This window comes from Gymnoscopelus microlampas, assembly GCF_963454915.1.
Source record: "Gymnoscopelus microlampas genome assembly, chromosome: 12".
Classification (NCBI taxonomy): Eukaryota; Metazoa; Chordata; class Actinopteri; order Myctophiformes; family Myctophidae; genus Gymnoscopelus; species Gymnoscopelus microlampas.
The window spans coordinates 24,782,876-24,805,631 of record NC_139949.1 but is presented as its reverse complement, the minus strand read 5'-3'; the positions used below and the strand labels follow the sequence as shown (position 1 = coordinate 24,805,631).

Here is a 22,756-nt window from a genome sequence, read left to right as displayed (position 1 = left end):
TCTGGACGGGCTGGAATTTATTTAGATCACGTGATTTCCGGGTGTATTCTTCTTCGGGAGTCCCAGGATCAGTCACAGGTTGCCGATCAGTGATAAAGATCTGCCCCATGTGGCGTTTGGCTGGTGTTAATTACAGACCCAGATAGTGGAGCTACTACTGTATGCATAACATCCATTGTCTATCTCATCTATCTAGATGTATTTCTGTTTGTCTATTGTATGTATGACATACATCATCTAGTGTCTGTCTGTCTGTCTGTCTGTCTGTCTGTCTGTCTGTCTGTCTGTCTGTCTGTCTGTCTGTCAGTGAGGCCAGGCTTCACTCATGGGATTACGGGTCCTGGCCTTATGGAGGACTGGTCCCAGTCCTTAAAGAAGGGATCAGATGGCCAGAGTGAGGCCAGGGGCCTCTGGCTAACCCCCGCCCCTCCTTCACCCTCTGGATGATGACCGTCTGGTGGTTATTGAGCCTGGCCCACCGGCCAAACCTCACTCCAGAGGATAGCTATGAATTAATTAGGCCCAGGATAAAGGAGAACGAGACTGGTGGCGGGTGGGTGTGTGTGTGTGTGTGTGTGTGTGTGTGTGTGTGTGTGTGCGTGTACTGGCGTTACTATTCTTGTGAGGGCCAAATGTCCCCACATTAAGTATAGTATAATTTGAGAATTATGCATTGTTAGGACCATTTTCCTGGCCTTCACTTGAGAAAATGTTGTTTTATGGTTAAAGAATTAGTTGGGGAGTTAGGCTTAGAATTAGGCAAACAGTCAGGTTTAGGTTAGGATTAAGCATTTAAAGGTTACGTTTTTTAAAATCCCATAAAATCGCTGCTCTAAAATGTTGATGTCCTCACAAGTATAGTAATACAAACGTGTGTGTGTGTGTGTGTGTGTGTGTGTGTGTGTGTGTGTGTGTGTGTGTGTGTGTGTGTGTGTGTGTGTGTGTGTGTGTGTGTGTGTGTGTGTGTGTGTGTGTGCGCGTGCGTGCGTGCACGTGTCTGCGTGTGTATGTTTGTGTTTGTGTCATAAAGGGTCAGAGGGACAATGGTGGGGGGATGGGGGTACAACAAGGGGAGATATGACAACAGGTGGTGTGAGGAAGAGACTCCCCCTCTCTCCCTGTAACAACAGTGTAGCACACACACAGGCCACGGGGGGTCCAAGGAGAACAATAGCAGCCCCTGGTCCAACCGTTGTCCAATCAAGCCCCATTATCTCTGGCTGCCACAGATCTGCTGTGGGCCAATCACTGCACCTCCTTCATACCGCTTCTGTCCCCCCAACTATATCTGTCCTGTTGGGTTGTTCACTATTATATCATTTGCTGTCGGGCAGAAACCTTAATATGTCCATATTTTAATATGGACATACGTTTTTGTTTGCGTCATTTGTTTGCGTTTATGTATGCGTCATTGTGCATGACGCATGCATGTGTTTACTCAATCCCACATGGGCCGAGTCAAAACATTTAATTCACAGCCGTGGAAAGACACTGGATGTTGTATAATAAGAAAAGACAGTAAATATATATGATTAATATAGTGTCATTAAAACAATTAGCCATATAATTATATATATATATAGCAAGGAAACTGTCATAATGCCAAACATTCACCAGATGAAAGATGCTGGTTTATTTTATTTGATGAGGCAATAATACAGATGTATAGCACCTGCGACTGTTGTAGCAGTTAGCATGAATGCAAGCAAGCAGACAAGTAGGGGAGCAACAGTTACTCAAACTAATCCATTATAAAAATAAATACATGATAATCATTTAAAAAAAATGTTAGCTCTACAAACACTGTTGTACGACAAATAAAGAATCTGGGATTATAGGGTTAATCAGACTAATCAATTTAGTCTATTATGAAAAATAAAATAAAAGCTATATAAGCGCTTCAAAATTATTCAATTCGTAGAAAAAGTGATCGATAGAATAATTGCTTCAAAGATAGTCGATAGCTGCAGCACTACATTCAAGCAGATACAAGCAATGGGTAATATAAGACAAATACAATTCATCCAAATCCAGATGATTTGACAGAGAGGTTACATCTAGGGGGGGTATCAGACATCATATATGACAGACACTAAGCAGTAGAAGCACAAACAGCAATCAATACAGATTTCAGACACATCAATCATGACAAACACATCGATACAAAGCAGATAAAATGAACATAAAACCTGAAAATGGGAGAAGAATGGGCTTGTTAGTGGTGCTATCGAGTTGGAAAGCGGACACGCATGTAAGAGTGAGCAGCCATTCATCCATCCTTGAAGCTGTCTTCAAAGTGAGATGACATTGTCTAGTTGTCATGTTGTTGTTGGGGCTGAGAGGGCTGGGAGATATGAAAAAAAAAATCTATTTTTGAACAGATACCTCTATCGATATTGTGACGACAATATCTTATTCTGACATTCTAAATGTTTTCTTCTTCCAAAAATAGCAGATCTACTAGCAATTATAGCTTCTTTGACAATTTCTGAAAGTATAAAATGGAGACAAACTGTTATTTGTTTGTTCTTTCCAGTCTCATACACGCCCCTTGCTGCCTGCATGGAGATTGTTACACTTCCGATCAAGGAGATTCAAAGATTTTCTCTTTAATAAGTAAAGGATAACAGTTGGTGAGAAGTCTGTTGATTACAGTGGAGAAAGCCTGATGGTAGAATGCAACAAGCTGTTCAACAGCTCTCTTGTCGTCGTATTGATTTCACAAAATTAATGAATGTGTGTGAGTCTTTATTGCTGTACTTCCGTGTGCGGAATGCATTCGGGGGAAGCTTCGTTAGGGAGTCCACCATACTACCAGGGCACGATGAGCCTCCTCAGGGCCCTACGGAGACAAGAGAGTAATAACAGGAAGAGGAGCAGGATGAGAGGGAGAGGTACAGAATGTGAAAACTAAAGGGAAGGGAGAGGGTTAGGTGTGTATTTATAGGATAACAGCAGTAGCGTGATTGAGGTGTGTTCCTGCTCCTGAAATGCTGCAAATACAAGTCCTCTGCATTTACCCAGCCTAACTATTAAGAGCAGTGGCTGCCATTAATATAGCACCTGGGAGTAGTTGGGGATCAATGTCTTACTCAAGGACACTTCGGCACTAAGCATGCAGGGGGGATCGAACTGGGTACCCTCCGATTCCCCAACGGCTACTCTACCTCCTGAGCCACATGCTGTCCAATAGCTCCAATTGGTAAATCAACATGTTGTCCTAGATTGACTGGGTTACTGCCTGCATAGACATCAGAGACTTAGGTTGTCATTATACATTGATGGTTATTTTTTTGTTTTATTATTATTATTATTATTATTATTATCATTAATAGTTGGTCACTTCAAGAACCTATTGTTAGAGATTGTGAGTTTATTGTGAGTAAATGATGGATACCTTGGGTATCCATCATTTGTTGAATGTTGTATAATCAATTCTTAGTTCCATTCTCACCTTCCCAGTCTAGTGGGTGCCAGGAGAAACATTTCACTTATGTAAACCTGGCAACTTTTTATTGATGGTTTTTAGTAATAGGCAGAGGACGAGGTAGTACTATGAGGCACCAGCTTGGTGTCGTAAAAATGCATTTCATGCGGATTTAGGCATGTTTGACCTCAGCGCAAATGCTCAATGTGAGGCTAAGCGGTTGTGGAGAATGCTTATTGATTTCTGCCCACATTAGATATATATGCGATTTAAATTCCCCTTAAAGACGGCCCGTGCCTCAGATTTAGAAAAGGTCAGAGAAGGGAGCTTAAGTCATTCAAGTGGACCTAAATGGATTTCTCATCCCAAGATCCATCTGTTTTTGGAGTTTGTTGACAGGGTGGAAAATTAGAACTGTTGTACCCCTCCCACACAGACACACACACACACACACAACCCACCCACGCATACACACACGCCCCTGCCGCTCTGCGCGCTAACAGGCTGTGGGGGTACACGGGGGTAGCGGGCACGAGGCACCAGCCACAAAGCCCTTGACTAACCATCTGTTCCCAGCGATGTGAATGTGTTTTGCGTACACTGGACGGGGGCAGCTCCTACATCAGTCGGGGGACCGGTCGAACATGGTTGCTCGCTGGTGGACAGGGACAGCTGGGCATGAGCCCGCTGCCACAGACAGACAGACTGGCTCGTCTCCAGGACAAGACGTCAGTGTCTTTTCCACAGCGCTGGATGCGGCAAGGGGAAAGGGAAAGTAGATAGTGTCAGAGCCATTGACCTCAGTGAAACCCACACACATGTGTGAAATGGCATTGGTCGGTTGTGTGTGTGTGTGTGTGTGTGTGTGTGTGTGTGTGTGTGTGTGTGTGTGTGTGTGTGTGTGTGTGTGTGTGTGTGTGTGTGTGTGTGTGTGTGTGTGTGTGTGTGTGTGTGTGTGTGTGTGTGTGTGTGTGTGTGTGTGTGCTACCTTCCATAGCCACACAATGCACAGCTGAAAAAGCTGGCAGGATCTACATGGAATGAGACAGTACAGGAAAAGCACACACAGAACACACACACAGAAAGAGAGAGTGAGTGAGCGAGCAAATGGCCGAATTCTTTCACGTACATGAGGTGCAGTCATATACCAAGTCAAAGTGACACATACATGATGAACGGATGCACAGACAGTACATCTTAAAATATACAAAGTCGATGGTGGGCTGAAAGCTGTGGTGGTTCTGTGGAGGGATTAGCCAGTTTGGTCTAGTAGTCAGACCTCACAGAAGAGTAAGGGGACCCGGATTGAAAGAAATGAGCCTGTAGTCAGCCAATTCCGAGCCAAGCCGCGCATAGCCGAGCAGGAGGCACGGGGCAGAGAGGTGGAATTTCTTTTGGGAAGGGATCACTGCTGACCCCTTGCCACTTTGACCCCCCCCGAGTCGGCTTCATCTATTTTGGCCTTTAACAGGAAACAAGGAAGATGGACAAATTGAAGGAATGGAGGAAGAACAAAGGAAGGAAGGGCAGAAAGGACAGGAAGTCCGAGCGGCAGAATGCATGCGGGGTCACCTCACTCCCACTATTAATCACCTGGTTCAAATATCACTCTCATTCAGCCATTGTTGGGAGCAGAAGACAAACCTCCCCCTACGCCTACTAGAACACTCAATAAAGAATAGGGGACGGGCTCTGCTGTGGAGACGGTGTCCCAGCATTATCCAAAGCCTCAGTACCATTCAGCGTATAGCACCCAGCGTTGCCAGATTTTGCAAGAGAAATAAGCAACCAGGTCTATGAAAACAAGCCCAAAAGAAGCGACTATAGGCCACATGAGTACTTTAAACCTATATGCATTGGCTATTTGAAAATAGCAGATCTACAAGCTCACAATCTACGAGAGGTTGTAGATCTGCAACTTTCAAAGAAATCTTGAAATTAAATGTGGAATATTTTGAAACATTCTAACACAAATAGGCTGCATATTAATGGTTTAAAGAAAAATAAAAATGGAAGCAAGCCCAAATAAGCAACTACACTTTAGAAACAAGCCTAAATAATCGCTTATAATAAGCGACCATGGCAACCCTGATAGCACCCTTCCCACCCTCTTAGTGGGTGTTTCAGTGCTTTCTTGACGGGTGGACTACAGTAGATTGATTGGGCCAGCGGGTCAGCTGGGGACAAAAACAGGGGGGACCACCGGTGGCCTCACAATGGGCCTCTTAGTGGCTCTCAGCGACCCTCTTACCTCGCTGCCACAGAACAATCCCACGTCAGCTATTACTAGATTAAAGTAATCCTCTTTTCAGGGGCAGACAATAGCTTTATTACGCGACCACACACAGGAGCTTCGACCACCTCTGTCTGTAATGGTCTTATTGTCGTTGGAGGAGGCCTCGGGAGGTCCTGTTGGTGGGAGGGGCGTTCTGCTGAAACTCCTTAGCAATTCCACATATACATACCTCCCCATTCTCTCATTTAACCTTTCACAGCCCACTCTTTGTTCTCCGCGTGGCTGCTTTGTTACGGGTGGTGTTGAACGTACAAAAACACACACACACACACACACACACACACACACACTCACACTCACACTCACACTCACACACACAGTATACATGCCACCCTATGCACCGTGTCGGACACACACTGATGTGCGGAGATGTCGTAGCTCCTGACAATGAAATGGTTAACCACTTAAACCCTCTAGTCTTAGTGAAACAGACTTGAGTTACAACTGTACTGATCTACAAGCGACACGATTTGAGCTCTGCTATTTTGGGAGAATGTTCCCCACCAGAATAGGCATGCTGGGGTTCAAGTGGTTAAAAAAGAAGGCAGGAACAGATGAAGACTTTGTTCACACAAGCATCTATCTCCCCCCATCCATCCCCAGTGCTGGCACTTGCTCCACACTTTTCTCATCCTGTCCCCGATGTTGATTTTTTGCCAGGTGACTCCATTAAGGGACCATTTTATGTCTTTACTTTGTGTGTTTATAGGGAATTGTCTCCACAGCCAATAAATCCCCCATCCAAGGTTTCTGGGTTTCTTTTCTTTATTCTAAAAGTTCTGTCTTTGTCAGACATCGCCGATTTTGTTCTATTAATGTTTAACTTGTGAGAGGAGAGGAGAGATGAATGATTCAAACTGAGACAACGTGAATTACCCACCACCACAACGACATGATTTATGACTGTTCAATGTATTATTAAACCTTAGCTCACAAAATAAATGGGCAACAACACGGTGGCATCAGTGTAGTGAAAAAGCATTGTATCCTATCCAATTGGGGAAATGTTGTAAGTACAGTACATACATTTTTTTCAGGGGTTTATAGACATTTTTAGATGACTTGCAAAGTTATATTGTTGAAAAATACTCAGCATTCTAAGTTTAGCTTGATGAAGCGTAGAAGGCACTGGCGCTTCCTAACAAGAATGTTGACTTAATTCCTTCCAGAATTGTGGCTGCTGAGCTCGGCCTCCCGGCAGCCAGGGAGTTTGTGAGTTCAGCTCTTATCCCGCCAGGCAATGCATGTCGGTGTGAACATTCAGACACACTCAATGCACACACACACACACACACACACACACACACACACATACACACACTCATACACATGCAGCCCATACATGGCATGCCAGGGGAGGTTGTGTGGTGGATGGATTAACCTCCAGATTGCTGGATGGGTGAGCACAGCGCGAGCGGGCCCACCACCTCGGGATGTGGAGCGAAATGTGCCACACAGACAGCACCACACACACACACACACACACACACACACACACACACACACACACACAGGTGAACGCTCCCCATGCCAGCAGATTGGAGGGATTTGCACTCCAAATGAGGAGCTTTGCTGTGGTATGCATGTGTGCAAGTGTGTGTGCATTCCTGTAAATGTGTTTTCTAGGTTGTGTGTACCTGTGTGTGCGCGCGTGTGCTTGTATCAACCCATATGATTGTGTCTATACATTGCACTAGGGTTGCACCATTAATCGAAAGTTAATATAAAAATCTAAATGTTATGGTTCACAATTATGCTGTTGTAAAACATGGCAATGAATTACAACATTTTCACTGTTACCCAAGGGTTAAAATAACTGTACAACCCTGAACCCATCTCCCCATCTACTTACAGAGGCACAATAAAAAATATTTTTTCTTGCCAAATATCAGCACAGTGAGAGCAACAAAGGCATTATGAAAGTGATGAAAAACATAGTTTCTCTCCCCACGAAATCATCATTACCAACAATTGTAGATTCATCAACGCGATAGCATGAGGTTGACAAAGAGAGAGCATCCGCTGTGAGAACAATAACGGAAGCCAAACAGTGTTTTAATGTGGCCCTTCTTGTCTTGAAATATGACTGCTTCAGTGGAAACGGGCCTGGCACGCCTCAGGCTTGTTCTGCTCCACTCAGGAGAGGGTGGAGGGTTCGCCACGGCTCATAATATCTACACTGTGAAATCCTGAGAGTTCATGTAACTCCGGGAGCCTACAGATGGAGCCAAATGGACCCGTAAGGGGGTCCATTTGGTTTCCTGTTTCCATCTGTACACTCTCGGAGTTACAAATGGATAAATTAACAGATACATTTAGACTGTGTGTCTCGCTCACCCACATTATGCTCATGAGCACGCACACTCACACAGACGCACACAGACGCGCACACACACGCACGCTGGCAAGCGCACCAGGTGCACGCCACGTGCACGTACACAGACACAGTGTGGTCGCATGGACCGCGTTTGCCTTTCATTACATTATGCACACGCAATATTCCATCCGTGGCATTTCCATGACTTCAGCTCATGTTATCAGGGTGCCTACGAGTTGGCCCGATAATCCGCCTCCTCCGTACATCCATCTGTTTATGGTCACAGACGGCGTTTTTCATGTGTGTGTGCACGCACACACACACACACACACACACACAGCTCCCCTCCCCCATGAATACCCTCTTCCTTACTCTCCACTTCGGCCCGCGGCAGCCCCTCCCCTCGGTCCCCATGCTGCTGATAATGAGGGGTCCTTTACCCCCAGCGCAGCACGTGGGCCCAGGACCCGCTGCCAAATCTTACCTCCCTTTCCCCGCGACATGTCTGGGTGTGACAAGAAACCACGGAGCGGACAGGCCCAGGCGTTTATGATGAGCACTTAAAAAGCCGTGAAACATCGCGCCTTGGCAGATAACCTCATCTATCTCCTTCTCAGCAGCCTAACCTGCCCCCGACAATGACTTTCAGCTTCGGTCCAGGCCTCTTATTTTATGACACAGTAATATTGAAACGGGAGCGTTGTTTCAGAGTTCGATTCCCTCCACCGCACTAGCGAAGTGTGGTTACGCGCAGAGATTCAGATATCCTCGTGTTCTCCACTTTACAGTCTGGATGTGACAAACAGTGCAACACGCTGTCAAACAGTTTATCACGGCTGATTTACATTTTACAGTTCTTTTAGGCTCCGTCTCCTCGTTTAGTGGATGGAAAATGATGATGATGTTGGTTTTATTTGGCCACTTTCATGCAGGATAGCTCGGCACGCTGAAAGGTAGCCTAATTTATATTTCGTGGTACAACACAGTGACATGTCGAAAGAAGACTACAACAAGCTCGCAACACTAGCCTGGTTCCAGACGAATCTGCCATTGCAAAAAAAATTGCCCTTGTCAGATTAGGTCTAGCCCCTCTCAATAGAGATTTTATTTCTCTCCCTCCGAAGTTGTGAGGGACCAATCAGAGCCCAGTATGTAAATAATAGGGCGGGTTTATCGTCAGAGGCATTTTTTTTATTTGCCCCTCGGAAATGCAGGTTCCACTCAGAGATTCCAGACTAATATCTGCGCAGTGATATTAGTTTGGCCATGCCAGGCTATCGCAACACGACACTTGTGAGCTTTTATTTATTTATCATATTGTATTTATGTTTTGTAGGGCTGAAGTGGTTAATGTATGTTTTGTAATAACAATTAAAATCTACAAAGTAACAATTAACTAAGGTTTTCAAATAATTGTAGTGGAGTAAAAGTACAATATTTTCCTCCGAGATGTAATGGAGTAGAAGTAAAAGTATTGGAAGTTGGAAATACTCAAGTAAAGTACAAATACCTAAAAATTTTACTTAAGTACAGTACTTCCACCACTGGTTATAATCGTTCATGCTCTGTCACTGTACGGCCTGTGGGGACCAGCTGCTTTTCAGCCATCAGCCCGGTGAGGTGGCAGCAGCACATAGCGTTCTGTGTGAGGGGAGTTGAGACGGGCTGGGTGGCGGGCGGTGGGTGTTTTTTGGGGCAGCTGTTGTGGATGCTAAATGGACTCAGATGATGGGGCTAAGCGGCAGAGACAGCAGCCTAAATGAGTGTCGCCACCACGAGCGACATGCGCACAAACAAAAGAAAATTGGAGCGAGTGAATCTGAAGGGAAACACATTAGAGATTGATGAAGAGAATAAATGTGTATGTGGTGACGCTGAGAGCTGTGGGTGTGAGTGCATTATGTGTGCGCGACTGCGCGCGCGTGTATGTGTGTGTGTGTGTGTGTGTGTGCGCGTGTGCGTGTGCGTGTGCGTGTGTGTGTGTGTGTGTGTGTTTGTGGTCAGGCGTATATGTGTGGTAGGACAGTAGTATGTCTTTAACAGACGATGACCCTCCTGGGTCGACACATTGAGGGTCTAATTGAAATTCGGTGGCCTCATCATTATTTATCATTAGCGGTGTCTCTGTGACCAAAGAGCCAAAGCAGGTCAATAAACCATCTGGCTATCATGATGATCATACGCAGAAGAAAAGAGCAGAATCCACCTTTTTAATATTTGAACGTGAGACAGAGATAATGAGGTAATGCTTATGTAGTTAGGTTACAAATGAACCCTTACGGGTCCATTTGGTTACATTTTGTTGTACTCTCTCTGAGTTAAATTGACAATGAAGGAGTTTGCAGTGCAGTCATGTTGGACAGGGGCTACAAGCAGACAATGTTTACTCTTTTCCTGCTACAGCTGTTCATGCAGCATGTGTATTTGTACACACACGTGTGTGTGTGTGTGTGTGTGTGTGTGTGTGTGTGTGTGTGTGTGTGTGTGTGTGTGTGTGTGTGTGTGTGTGTGTGTGTGTGTGTGTGTGTGTGTGTGTGTGTGTGGTAGGTGCTTAAAGGCAGCCTGGACATCTGTCTCCAAGCATGAGCTACCTCCCCCATCACACCCGCCCCCCCTCGCTCCCAATCCCAGTGAAAACACACACACACACACACACACACACACACACACACACACACACACACACACACACACACACACACACACACACACACACACACACACACACACACACACACACACGCCAATATCCTGTGCCGGCCGTTTCATCAGGATGTTGTAGTTGATAGGGATCGGAGGGGGGTCCACTCCGGATAATGAGAGTGGCTGATGGAAGGAGGCTGCTGCGAAGGGTCCCTGGTGGTCCCAGGGCCCATACACATATTGCCTTGGGGAAAGTGCTCCAGAGAGATGAGAAAAGACTGTGTGTGTGTGTGTGTGTGTGTGTGTGTGTGTGTTTGTGTGTGTGTTTAAACATACACGATAGAGAGATACGAAGAAAGCAGTATGTATTTCAGAGAAAGATGGAGGAGTTTGTGTTTGTGTCCATATATGTTTCCCATGTGCTTACCGGATAGATTGTCTCATGTCAGGACAAGATGTAGGCTGACAGATAGGCACACAACACACACACACACACACACACACACACACACACACACACACACACACACACACACACACACACACACACACACACACACACACACACACACAGCCTGAAACCGAGACCTTTCCACACTTTCTCTTTCCGTGTCAGCCAGGGGACAATCTGTCATTCCCTTTCTGCCATCTGAATATTTATTCTTGATGGGTGACACATACAAACCCCCCCCCCCCCCCCCCACACACACACACACACACACACACACACACACACACACACACACACACACACACACACACACACACACACACACACACACACACACACACACAATGCAAACACATCCGGAGCTCTTGGAACATTTGATGACAACGATAAAGCCATTTAATTAAACGTGAGCTTGGAGCGTTTTACCCCTGGGGTTTTGATGTCAAATCAAAAGCTGTGATGATGGCCTGATAGATACGATGTGTGGCGTGTACCTCATACACTGTGAAAATCCTCAGTGTTCAATTAACCACTTGAACATAATCCATGTTCTGGGGGGAACATAAGCCGAAAATAGCCAATCTACAAGGTTGTGGGCTTGTAGATCGGTTGTAGATTTGGTGTTGATGGAAAAAAGCGGTCCAAGTGTGGAGCCAACTCAGTTACAGTTTACTAGTTTAGAGGGTTTAACTAGTATACAAATGGAGCAACGTGTTGTACACTGTCAGTGTTACAAATAGATATGGGTCAATTTGGTTCCATTTGTACACTCAGAGTTAAAATAGCGCTCAGGAGTTTAATGTGGGGTTTTGCTGGGGTTTGAAGTGAAGGTAAATCACTGTAGCTTTAAGTGCCCTAAGTGGTCACACATGAATGTGTTGTTATGTTGCTCTGTGTGTGGTAATAATACTGGTTGATGGTCATTTACAACATGCATTACCTTAACAGTACAGAAAAGGCTGATAGTATACATGATAGTTATAAACAAGTTGTAAGAAACAAATGACAGTTAAAAACCACACAGGAAGACAAAAGCCTCTGAATGTGAATGTTTAGAATGAGAGTTTGGCTGGGATGAACACATGACCAGGGTTTGGGGAGGTCCATTCTCCCCCAAATTATGTAATGTATATATGGTGATATCAATATTGTTTATTTGGTAAAACCTCTAGCAATGTGTGCTTTTATTTCTTACTCTGTGTGTGTGTGTGTGTGTGTGTGTGTGTGTGTGTGTGTGTGTGTGTGTGTGTGTGTGTGTGTGTGTGTGTGTGTGTGTGTGTGTGTGTGTGTGTGTGTGTGTGTGTGTGTGTGTGTGTGTGTGTGTGTGTGTGTGTGTGTGTGTGTGTGTGTGTCTGTCTGTGTGTCCATGTGTGCTCTAATTAAAGCTCGCTGTTCAGGCCCAGCGGTGAGGATTACTCTGGCTGTATTGTGGGGGGGCCTGGTGGGGGGTCAAAGTGCACCCACTTAATATGGGCCCCCAGGGGTCCTGTGGGTAATTGTCAGTGTCTAATAAAGTTCTGGGGGTCCTCTTTGACTCTCAGACCTGGCCCAGGCGGGGGGACAGAAAGTGAAAGATAAAGGGCCCCCAGGAGCCAGTGGCCTCCGCATGGTGTGTGTGTGTGACAGGTCACTGCAGTCATCTTTTAACCCTGTGGCATGCTAATATACCTGGGGTGTGACGGGCCACTACGTCCCCCCTCTCTCCTGGCATGACTGGAGCTGTACCTGAGTGATTTACTGTGGATTTATTATGTTGCTGTTAATGGCGGTTGGATAAACATTGGTGGCAGCTTTTAGTGGCAGGGCAGGGGTGGGGTTTTGGCATATCATTTGACGGGCTGGGGGGTGGATTATGCGATGCGGAGCACCCCGAAATCCTCTGTGGGTTGTTAATTGGCCATTTGGATGTGGGTTTGGCTGAATCCCAGAGCTGATATTTTGGTTCTCATGAAGGACTCAGATAAACTAAACCCAGAGCTTAATGAATCAAAGGCCACCAAATGAATGGCGGAGATTCATTAAGCTTAGTTTAAAGCTGCAATCCAGGACTTGCTTTAATGAATAAAACATTATTTTAACCCATCTGTTTGGTTGGTAGGTTAATACGACATAACTAGCACATCTGCAGTGGTGGGAGGTGGTCGTTTTACACTGGTGTCCGATAGGACACCTACTGGTTGATTGTACTACTGCCTGGAGCTCATACTGTAAATGCTATACCTCTCATGGCCAGGTCTCGCTGACCGCCACTTGACTAAAAGCGTAAATTCAATAAGGAAGATCTCTGTTGTCATTCACTGCTCAGTGCGACCACTTCTAGAGTCTAATTGCCAAATGTTTATTCAATAAAACTCTCATTTACAACAACTTCATCTCTCCATTATTGAAATACTGTAAATGTAATATCTCCCCTGGCCATGTCTCGCTGACTGCCACTTGACTGAGTGAAATGACTGGTAAGTCCAGGACACCCGCCCGGGTTCGAATGGCGGGTATGCATTCTATGAAACAAACGTCACGGATTGCAGCTTTAACGTTATCAGGGAACAACAAGCGTTGGCTCTATTACTTGATGAAGGGATGAGAAATGGCCTGTTTAGTCTTTAACGCCAATGTGCCTGTCTCTCTCCCGTGACCTTGATTATAAACAAAACAGGCTGATTTATCACCTGATGCACACGCCCACACACACACACACACACACACACACACACACACACACACACACACACACACACACACACACACACACACACACACACACACACACACACACACACACACACACACACACACCCTCGCTCAAAGAGGACGCCACGCTATCTTGACAGCTGGAGAAATGGCCTTCACTGCACATGGCCTGACTCATTGCCATAGATACAGAGATAGGGTGGTCTGGTTCTCACAGACCAAGGTATTCCAGACAAAGAGACACAGTGTACCCCTAAGAGACAGAGTTGCAACTCTGCCGAACAACAAACTGTAAATCTGGCTTAAGTTGCTAGTGGACACTGGTTCATACGTATGGAGGGATGGATGGATGGATGGATGGAGGGATTGAGGGAAGGAGGGATGGATGGCTGGTGCTGACGATAATGGTAATGTCCTAGGGCTTTGTTGGCCTGTCTGGGCCATCATTAGAGGAGGCGTGTCATTAATCAAATGAGGCAGTGACCCTCCCCTACTGGCCTGTGACATTACAGGGACATTAACATTGTAATTCGGCAAATATGAGAACAGGCACACCCACTCACACATGAGCACTCGCATTGAAACAAACGCATTACTACATTATTTACTACAATATCTCACTAACAACTTTTTTTTTTACACGCGACTCAGTGGTATATACATGAACCAGGCTAAGCACAAAGAAAGAGCAGCATATACTGTATGCAGAGACATTTACATAATGTACATTTGAAGACTTTTGGCAAATCATTTAACATTCAAATAACATTGTCAGCTCTACTCATTTTCTTTTCTTTTCCAAGCAAGTCCTTGCCCGCTGGTCATTGCAAACACTGCAATTATTTTGTGCTTTGACAGAGAGTGAAATACTTGAAACGAAACACATCTTTTTGGCAGCATATGCTCAAATGCCCATGAAGTGCAGTCGGTGTAAATGTAACTTTCTGACGTGACTTATGTATGTTTTCAAGAGAGAATGATTTTGTCCTTCTAACTAAGATCATCCTGGCAACAGTTCAGACAGTCCTGCGGTTCTCCACTCTCACACTCGCACTGCAGGGAAAGATTCAAGTGAAGACACAAGGAGAATGTCAATTATACTGTATTAGCATTACATATTGATAAATGAAGTCATCACGATGTATATAGCCTTCCGCCCTGATTTCCAACATCAATTCATCATCCACAGAGTCGTTGATGACCAAATCCCAAATTTTGCTCTTGATTTTAACCACTTCCAACCTGGAGACCCTAGTATTGGCATGTCATTAAAGGCTAAACTATTATGATTATAATTATTATTGTATTATTAATGTATTTTTTCAAAGATAATGGAAATAGCCAATCTACAAGCTCACAGCACGTCACATCATACACATTTTGCCATCATACAACTAAGTATAAAATAGTGCTTAAGTTCTTAAGAGAAATGTTTGAGGGGAATACGTTGCAGGAGAAGAAATTTGACAAGACTACAGTCAATGTTTTTTGAAAGATGCTCGTATTTTGGAAGGCTTCACATCAAATGCCCGGGAGTGGATAAAAGCTGAAATAGAACATTCGGGCGGGTCGGGTCCATATTTCAGATTGGGAAGGTGGTGTTTGGAGGACATGGTAGACAGATACTGTAGGATGCCCGCGGGTTAGACAGCGATCCTGTTCAGTGAGTCAGGTAGCTATAGCTCTGCCTTTGTAAATCCCTGGAGTGGCCATAACCAGACTTGTAGCCTACAGGCCAGTGTGGCTTTAGCCTCTCAAGGTAGAGCTGGTGAATGTCGACTTCATCCTCTAACAACAAAAGCCTGTAACCTGAGAGAATCCACAGAGCTCAGGAGACTGAAACCGCCATGCCTTCAGGTAGCAACCACAAGCTTTTGGCTGGAGTATTCCGAATATGAATTGGAAAGGGGGCTGGGGTTAGGGGGGTGGTGCTGGCTGACCAAAGCCCAAATCCCTCATGTATTATGAATCGACTGACAGGAAGGAGTGAGTGAGAGAGTTGTTTTCTAGACTCAAATTCTAAATGGCTCCCTCCGATTGAGGGGAGCTGGTTTATATGCAGTCTTTGTTTGACTGTCTATGTTTTACAAGTGAATTTCTAATGCATGTGCATTTTTCAGGAGTCTGTGTGTGTGTGTGTGTGTGTGTGTGTGTGTGTGTGTGTGTGTGTGTGGGTGGGGGGGGGGCATATTGAATAATTCATCTACTTTGTGTGTGGTAGATAGGCGAGCTTTCATTATTGATGACTTGATGCCACACACAGGGCACAGATTCAATGAAGACCTTTGGGACACACACACATGCACCACACACACACACACACACGCACACGCGCACGCACACACACACACACACACACACACACACACACACACACACACACACACACACACACACACACACACACACACACATTAAAGTCACATCATCAGTAATGTTTTGTGATGTGTCATTTCCTTAGCTACATCGTGCTGTGAGTTAGCTGCAGTCATGCAACTGTTCAGATGGACGATAAAACGTTAGCAGAAATCCGTGGCAAATGTTTGATTCTAACAATGCAATCCTCACTTGTATTCCTTCAAACTGCGTGTGTGTGATAATGGCCGATCAAAGAAAGACATTAAATCCTTAATCTTACCCTCTCCCTCCCTTCCTTTCTTTCTGTCTTTGTCCAGTCCTCAGAGACGACTTCCGTCAGACACCCAGTGACGTGGTGGTGGCGGCCGGTGAGCCGGCCGTCATGGAGTGCGTCCCCCCTAGGGGACACCCTGAGCCCACCATCTCTTGGAAGAGAAACAACATTCGTGTCAACGACCGTGATGAGAGGATCACTGTAAGTTTGCCCACCATTTATGTGTTCTCTAAAGCAGTGGTTCTCAAACGTTTTCGGTCCAAAGACCCCCAAATTGAATTGATATCTATGTGGCCGCGGACCCCCATCTGAAAATATGTTGTGCCAGGGACCCCCCAGAAGCAAAGATTTGTGTTTAAAAATGCTCATAGCGCGGCACAGAGTGCCACGCTATACTTGTAGATTTTGAATAGCCAACGTATAAAAGGTTAAAGTGGTTCAAATGATTGTGATGCTATATTAACTGCTTTTGCTGGGGACCCCCTGGAACCCTCCCAAGGACCCCTGGGGGCCAATGCTCTAAATATCTAATATCTAATTTATACCTGTACCGAAAATAGCAGATCTGCAAGCCCATGAGCTTGTAGATCGGCTGTTTTCGGAAGTATGAGCCATGCTTAAGATAGATAAATGTTCTGTCATCCATTATCGAAGGCATTTTCAATTGGTAGTATTTGTGTGGACTGGTGTGCTTTAGTCACTTGCTCGGCCCCATTTGTCATTTCCGTTCATCTGTAGAAGGATCAATAAATGGTGTTTCCGGTGCTGGCATTATCATTGATGGCATTGACAATTTGATTAGCAACAATTGTAAACCCCTAATCAAGAATTAATGCAATTCCCTCATTGTCATGCAATTGGAAAGCAATATGAATAGAATTACAACGTGATGTTATTATATTGACTGACGTTTGATTGAATTTCTTCAGGCTGTTTATTCAATATAATGCCGCCTACCTAAGAAAACCCTTCAAATTATTTTTCTTGCTGATGCAAATCTTCACAGCACTCACACCCACACACATGCACGTCCGCACGCACATGCACGCCTGCACGCGCGCGCGCACAGTGCCGCACACACACACACACACACACACACACACACACACACACACACACACACACACACGCGCAAACAGATGCATTTTAAATGATGAGTCAGACTAAAAATGATGAGTCAGTGAGTGCAGCCACTTAATCCAACATGGGGGTGAAAGATGCATTGTACAGCAGTTTGCTCAGAGGATCTTCTTGAGTCAGGGTAGAGAATGACAGAGTATGCGTGTGTGTGTCCTCATCTGTCTCAGCTCCTCTGTAAATCTTCTCCTTCTCTCCCCCGTCACCTTCCTCAGATCCGCGGCGGAAAGCTGATGATTTCCAACACCCGGAAGAGCGACGCCGGCATGTACGTGTGTGTCGGCACCAACATGGTCGGGGAGAAAGACAGCGACCCAGCTGAGCTGGTGGTGTTTGGTGAGTTAACAACCTTCTCAGTGCTGGGTTGGTGTTGGTGTTGGTAATGTAATGTTGGTTTGCTCTTCTTTTGAAAGGTTTTTTGTTAAGATATATAATATTTATTTACACAGCAAGATCCTGCGTTTTAGTGAGTGGTCCTGCAAGAGTTCTTGGTCGGCATAATACATTTAATTCGGAACGCTCCATTTTTCGATGTCCTTCGTTTCACTCTCTTAAAGGAGTAGTTCACCCAAAAAATGACTTATTTTCTATCAATTGCACACCCCATGAAGCCTTGAATCCATGGATTTATTTTTGTTTGTGTGGCATTCCTAAGCCAATAATTTGATTCCCGTCTCCTACCGGCTAATGTATCCGGTAGGAGACACAAAGTAGATTATTTGTGTCTCCTACCGGATACACACCCGGTCATCAAAATATTGGCTTAGGAATGCCACAAAAACAAAAATGAATCCATGAATTCAAGGCTTCATGGGGTGTGCAATTGATAGAAAATAAGTCATTTTTTGGGTGAACTCCTCCTTTAACATGCACCAGTTTCTATCATCTCTTTCTCTCTCTCTCTGTCTCTCTCTCGCTCTCTTTCTTCCGTTCTTATTTGCTGCTGCTAAAGCAGTAATTGCAATGTAATAGGCTTTAAAGCCCATATTGATCCAACGGAATGGGGGGGGGACAAGAATAATTAAAATCTCTACCGCAGCTCCTCTACTGCCCTGTTCTGGGTATTCTTAAAGGATACCACTGGGATTTGGTTCTGCTTACGCAATCTTTCTTTGTCCAAAGTGGCCAAATAGCTAAAAAAAATACCAAACTTTTCACTGTCAGGTGAAAAGAAGTGACTCTGGGTGTATCCGAGCAGACATGTGGTTTTCTACACCCTCCCCACCACCAGCAGTGGGGGTTGGCAATGACAGAGATTATACATGTACATGCTGGGGGAGGTGGGAGACTACATTGGGGATAACAAAATAAAAGTAGATATGCTTGCATGTTGACAAACTAGTATGACTAACTTACCATAGCATAAGGTTATAGGACTGTAATATAAAATATAACATATGTAAAGTGATAGAATCTGACAGCATGCATGTGTGTCTACTTTGATCCAGTGCAATATACTTCTATGTCCGTCATTTCACTCTCTTATCATGCATCAGTTCCACCAAGTGCCGCGCTATGAGCTTGTAGATCTGCTATTTTTGAAAAATCTTGAAAAAATATAAGTGGGATTTTTTTTTAAAAACTGTTAGGATTTAGAAAACATTTTTAAGAATCGCCTGGGTTAAAGGTGACAGATAACTACGATATAAAATACAATACCAATTGGTATTATTGAAGGGGAGAGAGAAATCGAGTTTCCGAACTTTATATTTCGGAGGATTTTAATTCTCATTCTCTCTCTTACTCCCTGTCTCTGTATCCCCTTCTCTCTCTCTCTCTCTCTGTCTTTCTCTCTCTCTCTCTCAGAGCGGCCAGTGTTCATCAAGCAGCCAGTGAACCAAGTGGTGTTGGCTGATGATACCGTAGACTTCTTCTGTGAGGTTCATGGTGACCCCACTCCCACCATCCGCTGGCGGAGAGAGGAGGGAGAGTTGCCCAGAGCGAGGTGTGAGACACACACACACACACACACACACACACACACACACACACACACACACACACACACACACACACACACACACGTTATGGTTTAATAACACCTAAGTCCAGTGAAAGTACGTTTGTGCTAATTGTGTCCAATCTCATTTTCAGATTTGAGATTCGCAATGATTTTAGCCTCCGTCTGACCCAGGTGAGGGCTGAGGATGAGGGAACCTACACGTGCGTGTCAGAGAACAGCGTGGGCAAGGCTGAAGCCTCTGGTACACTGCAAGTTCATGGTAAGACACGAGAACACGCTCATTTCCAACCTTATCTCACACAGTTAAATGCTCGTATTCATTTAACTCTGAACAGTGTCCAAATACAAGTCCATTTAATTCCATTTGTACCCTCTTTGCAGCATGAAACACGAGATAGATGAAAAAAAATCACACCCAGTGTGAAGAGAGTGGTGCCTTTGATGAGCCCCGTATTGATGTTGTCATCAATGTTTGTTTATTGGACATACGGACGGACACACAGACAAAGTCAGATATAGGAGTGGTTTGCACCACTCAAAAAACATAACTAAGAATAAAAAATATATATAAGAGTAAACCGGTAGTAACGTACAGGGATTAGGAATAAGGTACCAAAAATCTAAAGGACCTCCGCACTTGGACCGCCCGCGATTTGCATTTTGTATGAGCTATTAACAGGTATGAACATAAATATATATATAAGTGTAAACTCAATCCCCAGTAGCGTGCGTAAATATGACTGTTAAATTGTGTTAAATTAGTGTTAAATGAACCCTAAGGATTTGCTGTCCACACGAAAATGACGCATCAGAGCAGTGTAAAAATCTTTACTTACGTCTGGGATTTTCAGCCTCAATTTAAATTGTTTAGGCTTCAATCCGTCTACCTAGAATTGCTTTTTATTCCCCCATTGCTTGGATTAGATCAATATGAAGTATAAGGGCTCACCTAGGTCTATCTATGCCATGAGTAGTGATCAACTGCCACAACGGCAATACAGTATGAGCACCTCTGTCCTGCAAGCCTGAGAAAAAAAATAAATATATATATATATATTGTGTTCATAATAAAGCACAGAAAATGCATTATGGTGTCCTTGTGTGTCAGGCAGGTTATATAGTAAATCCACCAGCGATAAGCTTGCGCCAGCTGGGAGCAGCGGTACACACAGTGAAATACAGAATGTTAAATGGATCCATATTTACACACAGTTAAATTAACATAGTTACCACTAAAGTAAACTCTTAAAATACATGGACAGACACACATCTAGGCAAATTATAACTTGTGTCTTCACATTATACTATTGGGAGCCTTCAGCCATCAGTTAGTTTAACTCAGAGCCAAGATCAAGAAGCACTGAAATTCCTTTAGAAGCAGCTCAGCCCTTTGAAGAACAACACATGGATAAAAGTTTAATCAAACTCAAATCATTTCAGTTAGGATTTCTAATACATCTTGTCAGCTATTCCTGCAGTGCATATCTAGAGTCTAAGTTGAACAGGCTGGCAGACATCAGAACCTATGCTCACATATTATACTGTACATCCACCACACACACACGCACACGCACACACACACACTTTTTTTTCTGCATGAAAGTGAGCATAAACGCACACTGACTTTCAGCAAGCACTAATCTTTTTTTGCAATATTTGAACACACAGACACATGCACACACAATCACATGCTGTTATTAGGACTTTGTAGCAAAAGACAGGGCTTATTCTCAGTGACAGCTGTTGGTTTAAGGAGGATTGTGTGACCATGCTGTGTGCAATTGCAGTATTAAAAGAGATAACACACATCGCACATGTGCACACACACACACACACACAAACACAAACACAGGAGGACCACTGGGTTTGAAAAAAGAAGCACACATCTCTCCCCCAACCACAGAACCCAGCCTTTGTATTCCTCAGCTCAGTTTTTCACATATCTCCATCATGGTCCACACAGTGCCAGTCTGACAACACCTTCTCTCTAGAGTCTGCATTGAACTAGCAACAAATTACCATTCAATCCTTCAACATTAAAGATAAACATCTACAGTGAATGAGATCGTCGCACATCCTACCCTGAAATGTTGCCGCGTTTTGAATTGCAGTGGTGGAAAGTAACTAAATGCATGTACTTAAGTACAATTTTGAGGTCTTTGTACTTTACTTGAGTATTTCCAATTTCCAATACTTTCACTTCTACTCCACTACATCTCAGAGGCAAATATTGTACTTTTACTCCACTACATTTATTTGAACACTTTAGTTACGAGTTACCTTGCAGATATCAATTATTACATAATAAGACATACATTAACCACTTCAGCCCTATTTTATACCTAGGCTATTTGAAAATAGCCGATCTACAAGCTCACAACGCGTCGCGATGCGACGCGTTGTGAGCTTGTAGATCTGCAATTTTCAAACATTTTAGTACTTTTACTTTTGGTACTTTAAGTACATTTTGATACCAATACTTTTGTACTTTTACTCAAGTACATTTTTAATTACAGACTTTTACTTGTAACAGAGTACTTCTACATTGCAGTATTGATTTTCCACCACTGGTGAATTGTCATTAACTGCAACATATCACAGCCATTGTTATTATTTGTATTATTATCCAGAGCAGTGGTTCTCTACTCCGGTCCTCTGGGATCACCAGACCGCTGCTGGTTTTCCATTCTACCTAGGGGGGGGGGGGGGTTAGACCTGTAACACCACATGAATGCAATGAATCAGATACTGTAGCTGGAATAGAAAAACCTGCTGGCAGCACTAGTGGTCCCCCGAGGGCCGGAGACAAGAACTGCTGATCATAGGAGCCACTGGCTGCATCGCTTTTATGGTGGACTCACGAATCATTCCCCATCATCTCATTCTCATTTCATCTTTCTTTTCCATCCCTTTCCACATCTCTACATCCATTCCAGTGGGTCCAGTCAGTAAGTATGCCATTTCATCTCATCTTTGCATGATATTCTGTATGCGCGCGTGTGTGTGCGTGTGCGTGTGTGTGTGCGTGTGCGTGTATGCATTTTTGCATACATGTGCACTTTCTATTGATCTGTTCTGCAATCATGACACACTCTTAACCCACCACCATCATCACCACCTGCCATTCTAATGATTGGCATATATGAGGATGGGTGGGGAAGTCAATAAGCATTTAAGTGGCCCTGGAAATGCTGTGGAA

The 22,756-nt window shown here is 44.3% G+C and overlaps 1 protein-coding gene across 1 annotated transcript in view; it reads left to right on the top strand.

The window, feature by feature from the left end:
• The window catches only part of robo3 (roundabout, axon guidance receptor, homolog 3), an 84,161-nt gene that overhangs the window by 24,325 nt on the left and 37,080 nt on the right, over nt 1–22,756 (top strand). The window contains exons 3-6 of the mRNA XM_084075212.1: nt 16,501–16,658; nt 17,810–17,930; nt 19,401–19,539; nt 19,689–19,816. Of these exons, the coding sequence (XP_083931338.1) occupies nt 16,501–16,658; nt 17,810–17,930; nt 19,401–19,539; nt 19,689–19,816 (546 nt within the window). The remainder of the gene's footprint in view (nt 1–16,500; nt 16,659–17,809; nt 17,931–19,400; nt 19,540–19,688; nt 19,817–22,756) is intronic.